Here is a 9,234-nt window from a genome sequence, read left to right as displayed (position 1 = left end):
CGCTCGAAATGTGACTGAATTCTCACACTTTTAAGTTTTAAATTTCTATCAGAGAAAAGGTGTAAATGTCCACAGAAATCAAGGGGTTTGGGACAAAAAATTAAATAAAATAAATTGTAAAACTAAAATCCGCACGCCCATATTTTTTTAAAAGGTTATGAGAAACAATAATATTTTTGTATCTGGCCATAATTAGTTGGTTTCCAGATTTTTACATGCGTGCAATATAGGCCTGGAGTGAGTGAGTGAGTGAGTGAGTGAGTTCGGTTTAATACCGCTTCCAACAGTATTTCAGTTAATGCGGAACAGTATTTCAGTTGATGTGTGTAAGATTAATGTGTTAGGAAAGCCTGAAGCAGGTGTCAGACGTTTACGAGAAACGTACACAGTGTCTCTGAATTTCGTGCGTGCGTGCGTGCGTGCGTGTGTGTGGTTAAAGGGGTTCTCTCGTCACGTCAAAGACCCGGGTTCGATTCCCCACATTGGTACATTGTGTGCAGCCCATTTCTGGTGTCTCCCACCGTGAGTTTGCTGAAATATTGCTAAAACCAGCGAAAAACCATACTCACTCACTCTGTGATTGAGTGAATGATTTCGGTTCCAGACCGCTTTGAACATTATTTCCAGTTATATCACGGCATGTCCGCTTGGTGTGAGAAGAAATCCCTAAATGGACTATATTTTTGGGAAAAGCCCACAAACGAAATCAAGAATCCTTTGTGAGTGAGTGAGTGAGTGAGTGAGTGAGTGAGTGAGTGAGTAGAGTTTTACGCCGGTTTGTTGGCCTGTTCGTTGTTTAACGTCGCACTGAGCAATATTCCAGCTATATGGCGGCGGTCTGTGACTAATCGAGTCTGGACCAGACAGTGATCAACAGCATCAGCATCGATCTACGCAATTGGGATATGATGTCATTTGTCAACCAAGTCAGCGAGCCTAACCACCCGATCCCGTTGGTAGAATCTCAAATGACAGTCTGCTGACTGCTCCGGGCCAAACCTGTAAACATATCCCTCCGGATTTTACAACACATAAACAATTGTTTATACGCCATCTTGAACTGGCGACTGAATACATAAAACAATATAGGATTCATCGTGCTGTTCAAATATCCCAGCCACATGGCAATAAGTTTCGCCAAATTTGGCAGCGTGAAATCCAGGAATGGATCCGCCGTGTTGATGAGGATGAAAGGGAACCAGCAGACACAGAAGCATCCCATGACGATGCCAAGAGTCTTTGCAGCTTTGGTTTCCTGCTGCAGGCGACCTTCGTCCTTGAACTCTGCGTCTCGGTGGGCGAGAGTTTGTAAGTTTCTCGCGTGACGTCTCGCCGCGGCGAAAATCCTAGAATAACACACAGCCATGAAGATAGTAGGTACGTAGAACGACACTAGGGTTGAGAATACCGAGTAGGGTTTGTTCATGAGAAGAGGGCATCCTTTCTCCACCTTGGTGAAGCAGTAACTGAGATGTTCCACTCCACTCAGGTTCCAATGCCACATTATTGGCACCACAAACGCCAAGATGGGGATGATCCAACAGGAAAGAATCATCACAACGGTCGTCTTATGTCGAATTTTAACATGCAGGAAAGGGCGACTGATTGCTAGATATCTATCGCAGGCTAGACAGGACAGGTTTAGGATCGATGCAGTGGAGAAAACGCAGTCGAAGACGTTGACGATGTCACAGAAGGTCTCGCCCAGCGGCCATATATGGTCGTTACCAAGCTCCACAGCACGAAAGGGCACGATTAGCAAAGCTACACATATATCCGCTACAGCGAGAGACACGACAAAGGCGTTGGCTTTGGTTCTGAGGTATCGGAACCTAGCAACGGAAAGAATCACAACTCCGTTCCCGATTAAAGTCAAGAGTGGCAGAAGCGCCAGTAAAATCCAAACAAACTGCTTCAGGCCATCTTGTAGTGGAGGCAATGCACCTGGATGCTTGGCAAGAACTTCATCACAGTCGAATGTAAGGTTCGCCATCTCGGTCCGTCATATCATAGGAAACAAATCTGAAAATAAAACAGAATGTTTGTTATTATAATGCTGGAGATTCTTGCATGAAATGAACGGGGTTGAACATTAAAAACACAATTCTAAAGAAATTCACTATTCTCACATATCTAGTGAAATGCATCTCCCTTCGTTTATGATTAATACAGTTAACTCAGCCACAGCCATAACTTCATTATGGTTAAAAATAGAATTAAACGTCACTAACAATAACCGTCCAATCACAGCGCACTCCTGACGGACGGTAGGCTTTATCAGTCATTGGTGAGATCGTGGCACTGACGTCAATTCTGAAATACACTGGTTAATCGAGTGGGTGGATATTGATTCACGCCGCAACAGCAATTTTGCATCTATTCGCAGCAATGGATAATCGAGGGACGTTAAATGTCGTGTTATCTGTAGTTCGAGAAATGCAGATGGCGGGTTTATTATCACCATAACGCACCTTAAGGTGTTCAGTAACGTTTTGTCTAGTCTACCGTCTTCAGCAACCCATGCTTGTTAGAGGCGACTAACGGGATCAGGTGGTCAGACTCGCTGGCTTGATTGACACATGTCATCGTGTTCCAATAGCGTCGAACCCGTGTATTCGGCGTGATGAGGGAACGCTTTAACCACTAGGCTACCCATCAGCCCCACTAAGAACATGACCATAAAATAACAACACCATACTAGCGCGGTTTTATTATTTTCTATACAGAATTCTCCTATTTTATTCGTTTCCGAAATACAGAAAGCGCTCGTGTGTGAGTGAGTGAGTGAATGTTTTTGCAATATTCCAGCAATATCACGGAAACGTTCTTAACACATTGTACTCATGTAGGGAATCGATAGGTGACGAGCGAACGCTTTAACCACTATGCTACCCCTCCGGCTCTCGTCCCCACGCCAGTCTAAGTAAACTTAGCCTCAGTATTATTCGTTACCCTACTATACTGAGTAGAGGAGTGTAACGAATAGTACTGAGACTAAGTTTACTTAGACTGGTCCTCACGCGTGGAAGAATCGTATCGGAGAGAATAGATCTTAATGAGATTGCGGGTGGTCACGAATGGGATCCTTTAGTAATCACGAATGCGTTTCCGTCTTTGCGTTCGGTCATTTTTCGAACTGAAATACCCGACGAAGGACGAGCATGTCTAATCAGTTTAATCACACATGCTAACATCCAATTTCAAAACGTTCGTAGCGCTACAACATTCGTAAGCTTATGATAACCTACGATAGGTCGTAACGTTACGAACGCTTTGTGGGTCGGGACCCTGAACGATCCCGTGATACAACGCTTATGTTTACGTCGTTAGATCACCCAAAACCACCAGAAACAAGAATAAATATTAGTTCCAGCCAACATGCGTATTATTATTGATCCAAGAAAACTTGAATCTGTTACTTCATCACAACAATCAATACTTCATTAAAATTTCATGATGATCATCTGTCAATCAGATCAAACAGGATAAAGGTCGAACGTATAAATACGGATTTTGACCCTTGATCAATTGGAAAAAATCGTGTTTACAAATCACTGTCTACAGTATCTCGCTGGCGATTCAATCAATCATATTTTACAAACTGTAATGATCCAATCACATTAAGATATTCCAGTTGTCTTGAAGTGATTTCCGCTTTCTTTAGAAACGATTAAGGCCATTTCCGTATTGATCTGCTAATATCTCCAGACGGATATTCACCGTTAGGTCAATAGTTTCATATCACTACAAGCGTCACACACTAAGACCTGCGGTCCGTTCCTTCACGTACGTCGAAAAACTATGGGCGTTAGGAAATCAAAAGCTGTATGGTTAAGCCCCTAGGAGCGGACAGACTGTTCCAAATTGAATTACAAGGATTTCTTAGCACTTTCAAGGAGCCTTCTCTAGCGTTAACCATAAACCTGGCTATGTCAGTCGATTTTCACGCCCGATCACTTAACACGGTGTTAATAGGACGTCGCTTTATTGATGGAGAAGCCTCATGTTTGGAAGTTTTCAGATTTTGTACGAAAATATTTCCATACATTAAGATCTGTCTAATATTTGTGTACATGTCTGACTATTAAATGTATGAGCTAAATTCCACCCTAGGTCGTATTTTTAATATTTGTGAATATGTCTGTGCTCAAGGACGAGTGATACTGTGCATGTTGAACTATTTTAGAAAATTCTTTTCCATTTTATTACTGATTTACGAGGCTGTCTCACCCTTGTGAAAAGTATTTTGTAAAATGACAGAAATAAATGTATGATCAGTTTTACATAGGGATCAGCGGTGTTGAAAATTCTGCCTTAATCAACGCCGTTGCCTAGCAACATATCATAATGAGATGTGCCCATGACAAAACGTAAACATGAATTCGGCGGGATATTAGACTTAAAGATTTTTAATAAAACATGATAAATTACCAATAAGCATTTGAATCATAATGTGTTTGGTTTGACGTTTTCGTCCATGCAATGCTTGAATATTCCAAACATGATATAGCATATTTTTCGTCATCTAAGAATATTTCATCGAACGTACCAATATATGTGATGCGTCATATTCAAAGTTTCTTCCAAAACTTACGGGGCGATGGGGTACCCTAGTGGTTAAAGCGTTCGCTCGTCACGCCGCTTTTAGCAATATTCCAGCAATATCACGGCAGGGGACACCAGAAATTGGCTTCACACACTGTACCCATGTGGGGAATCGAACCCGGATCTTCGGCGTGACGAGCCAACGCTTTAACCACTAGGCTACCCCAGCGCCCCCACCTGGATATGCTTCCTCGGTGTATTAAGGCAGAGAAAAACCCTTTTATAGCACATTGGTTAAAGGATAAAGGATTATGCATGTTTTAATATCACGTGATGCACGTTACATATTTTTTTTTATTTCGAATACTGAAAAAATCCAAGTGTACCATATTTCTTCACGTTTAAACAAGATGGCGGAGCAATGGACATGGGAACTCAAAATTTCAATTTGGCTGCCAAAATGAAATCGGACTAAAACCAAAAACTATCATATTTGAGTGTTCTCATTACTTCTAACAAGCATATAACGTTTCCGATTACATTGGTACGTGTGCAACAATTTACGAAGAGAAGACCCTTTAAAGAGGCACCACACCACGGCTTACGGACCCTTACGCCACGACATATGCTCACGAAACTTTCAATAAGGTGAGCTGAAAAATGGTCGGTTGACAAAATGGATTTTTTGAGATTCATCTGGGTTGGTACGTGGATCATAAAAATGCGTTCTACATGTATTACCTTTTATTCTCCTGGGTCCCGTTTCACAAAGCGATCGTAGCGCTAAGGTGATCGTAACTCCCATACTTTAACATAGACGTACGACAGGCGTAGCACTACGATCGCTTAGTGAAGTTGGCCCCTGCACAGCGAATTGCGATTCCTGAAACCATCAGGATCATGTTTCACGTCTATGTTACAGGGCCTAGGTTTTCGAAGCTCTCTTTGCGCTACGATAGCCGTAAGTGCCATACATTAACATTAACTTACGACTATCTTAGTGGTAAGAGAGCTTCGAAAATATCGGCCCAGTATAGGAGGTACGACAGTCGGCGCTACGATAGCTTTGTGAAACGGGGCCCTGCTCTTCCGCCAGTCTGAACGCGAAGACTGCGACTGGCCGATGTATCATAGAATACGATTGGTCGACAGTAAGCATGTCATTCATTGGTTCTCCATTGAGAAAGTGGTCTAATATAACATATGTCAGATTTGAGATTACAATTTCTCTTGTGTGCTGGCGAATGGGTGTCTGACTCTAAGAGTATGGGTTCGAATCCCGGATGGGACACAACCCAACAGAAGTTGTAGAATCTGTACTTTACTGAGAAAGTGTAATCCCAGATATAACATCGCGACACAATTAAGATCACCAACCAGTTTATTATATTGGTTCACCAAAACACACGTCTGAGGTATTAATTAAGGACGAAAGGCATTTGCATCTTTAACAGATAGGGTAGATCAGTGTCACTATTTTCCCCAACCGTCTTTGGATAAAAGCGGCACGAGAAAAACAACATTGAGCCAGTTTGTTGAGGTCACTGACCGCGCGTGTTGCTAATCTACAAAAATACCGAGTGAATGGATTTCATTATTTGCCAAAACAATACTTTCCGAACGAAACGAAACCCAGTAATTGATAGACCCCACCTTGTCAGATCACGTGGTACCGTGATTGGTAGTGTCAAGTCTCACCAACACAATGGTTGCTAAGGGCTGTTGTTAGATTGGAGATGTTAAAGTAGGAAGCAGAAATTAAAGCGGAAAGTGATCTGGTATCAGTTCATTTGTGACGAGATGACTACAGATTGTGTCGGTTCAATACGATACGCTGTTTCTGTGGGATAATTGGTTCCGTTCCATGCTATCAGGTGCACTTCATGAGGCTATCCATATTATAGAGTTTGATCATCTCCCTCTTGTCCAGCTTTACAGGAGAGGTCGCTCGAAAACCACAGACTACAACATTTGGTTGAGTGAGTTCGGTTTTACGTCACATTTAGCAATATTCTAGTAGACGGCGGGGGACGCCAGAACGTTGCACCCATGTGGGCAATCGAACGTGCTCTTCGGCGTGACCAGCTCAGGTTGTCTGTCATACACTGAGATATTTAAAAAGACGACTCACAAACTGGCGATTAAGTCAATACAGCGTTGTTTATACCGTTTCGTTTTGTTTTTTGGTGTATTTAATTTTTAGGGTGTGAGGTGGGGGTGGTTTGGGGGTTTCTGTGTTTCTAAACACCAAAAGCGTTGCTGAGAACTAAAACACCAAAAAGTTAAATTATAAGAAGAGCTGTTTTGAATTCTGCAGGGCAAAATGAGGAATAGACCCGTGAAGATCCGGGTAAGAATGTGCTCTTCAGAAATCCATGCTTGTCGTAAGAGGTGACAAACGGAATCGGATGGTCAGACTCGATGACTTGCTGACACATGTCATCGTATCCCAGTTGCGTAGATTGATGCTCATGCTGTTAATCACTGGATTGACTCGATTATTTACAGACCGCCACCATATAGCTGGAATGTTGCTGAATTGCTGAGTACGGCGCAAGACAACAAACCAAACCAAAACCAAAATACAGAATACAAAACTGGATTTGACCTAAACATTACAAAAGTTGTCGAAACGTTACTTGACTGAAAACAGAAATTCGGGAAGGTCCAAAACAGAAGCATGATACTCACATTAAAATATATCACCATTTCTCGTAAATTCAGTTTTGAACATTGAACATAGGTGAATGTTTTTTCCCTTATCGGCATTTTATTTCTTATTAATCAGAGCGATGATTCGGATTATATTTTTTTCTTTTCTTTCCCAGAGCACGATGCTGTTTTAAAATTCTTTTATGTTTTGTGCGACTCGAGAACCACGGACATACACCCGGATATATTTGTCTATTTACTGTATCATAATTAGGTTGATTGTAGATAATTAATTTGTCTCAGACACCACAATTTGTGGGCCAGAGTTGCTTATTTACTACGGGGCAGCGGGGTAGCCTAGTGGTTAAAGCGTTCGCTCGTCGCGCCAAAGATCCGGGTTCCATTTCTGTTGTCCCCGCGTGATATCGCTGGAATATTTCTAAAAACTGAACTCACTTACTTAACAGACGTGCCAGAATCCTTTTGTCAACACCACGCACACTCAACGTCGATATTTCCCAAATTCAAAGTAGTTCTGTTACATTTTTATACGTGCTAATGTACATTCAATAATTTAAAATGATTGAAAATGTGAATTGTCAAGTTGAACAACTTTCACCTCGAACACTTAGAAACATTTAAACAAATCGTATTAAAGAAAAAATATGCAATATTGACGCGAACAAATAAACACAAACAGCCGTTGATAACAAGCGTCGACAAAGTTTCTACAATTAATCTAATTCTCATGTTTTCGTTAAAAAAGCTTCCCTCCTCAAATGTTCATTTTAACAACTGAAAACCACAGAAATTCAATGTCAAAGTCAGCCTCTTGCTGAAATAAATGTTCTTTTAACCCTCGCGCTCCTCAACAACTTCTTCCCCTCCACAATAACCTTTCAGCAGTTTCAATTTGACCTTGGCATCTTAAGTACTTACAACTCATAGATTACAAGCCCCTATTTTTACCGGTGGGACCGAGAACATAGGTCGCTGGTCGCACGGGATCAATTCTCTAACAGGGAAATGAATAATTGGAAAATAAGCTTATTCAGCCACAAGGGAGATACGTGTTCTTGGGCCAGCGCAAATTTTGGTAGGCAACAATATGGCCTATTGTCACCATGATCGACCGAGCTAGTGCCCCCGTGCTATTGTACCCCGTGTCAATCTTATAAAATCCGTCCAATCCAAACCGGGAGTAATATAACTGCCATTAATTGCACGGATGGGATTGAGGAACCAGCTGATTGTATGGCGAACGTCGATACGCCTGGATCTCCCACTATCGGAGAGCCACTAGGCTACTGTTTATTCATAGTGAGATACTTAGAGCTTTGCGGCCCACAGTTGTCATTAAAGGTGTTGGGGCAATGCTGAAACTGATGTCTCTCATAGGAAATGACAAAATGATAGTTATGTATGGTAGATCGCTAAGAAATGTGGATATAATCGGTGTAGATATCCTGCAGCGTCAACGCTGGTATCTGGATGATTGATTTTGTGTCATTTCTTGTTCGGTGGGAACATATTTATGACGGGTACTGTGATAATGAAACGCGACTGTTTTCTATGTCGTGTTTCGTCATATTGTCCTATTTCAAATATGTAAATTTTATCGTCTTAATCGTTTAACTGAATTAATTTTTTGACGAAAATGAAAACGAACGTATGGATATAAAATACAACATCTATTATATCTAGGAGTACTTTTTCTCAGTACAGTCTCATACCCGTGAAGGTCCTGGTTAGAATATTGATCTTCAGTAACCCATGCTTATCGTAAGAGGCGACTAACACGGGATCGGGTGGTCAGACTCGCTGACTTGGTTGACACATGTCATTGGTTCCCAATTGCACAGATCGATGCTCATGCTGTTGATCACCGGATTGTTTGGTCTAGACTCGATTATATACAGACCGCCGCCATACAGCTGGAATATTGCTGAGTGCGGCGTAAAACTAAACTCACTCACTCAATCAGTAAAGTCCAGCTTCTTATACTATTTGTCCAGTCCAAATCGGGATTTTATATTC

At 41.7% G+C, this 9,234-nt stretch overlaps 1 protein-coding gene across 6 annotated transcripts in view; it reads right to left on the bottom strand.

The window, feature by feature from the left end:
- Positions 1–877: 877 nt before the first annotated feature.
- The window catches only part of LOC124261114 (5-hydroxytryptamine receptor 4-like), an 83,691-nt gene continuing 75,334 nt past the window's right edge, over positions 878–9,234 (bottom strand). For 2 of the 6 annotated variants that reach the window (XM_046695431.1, XM_046695432.1), the window contains exon 2: positions 878–2,022. In XM_046695431.1, the coding sequence (XP_046551387.1) occupies positions 965–1,993 (1,029 nt within the window). In that variant the 5' untranslated portion in view covers positions 1,994–2,022 and the 3' untranslated portion in view covers positions 878–964. The other 4 variants (XM_046695435.1, XM_046695436.1, XM_046695434.1 and 1 more) reach the window with 4 other exon arrangements.

Source organism: Haliotis rubra, unplaced genomic scaffold (genome assembly GCF_003918875.1).
Source record: "Haliotis rubra isolate DU_JTF1 unplaced genomic scaffold, ASM391887v1 Scf79, whole genome shotgun sequence".
Taxonomy (NCBI): domain Eukaryota; kingdom Metazoa; phylum Mollusca; class Gastropoda; order Lepetellida; family Haliotidae; genus Haliotis; species Haliotis rubra.
The sequence above is the reverse complement of the archived record's forward strand: the minus strand, read 5'-3'. Positions and strand labels throughout refer to the sequence as shown.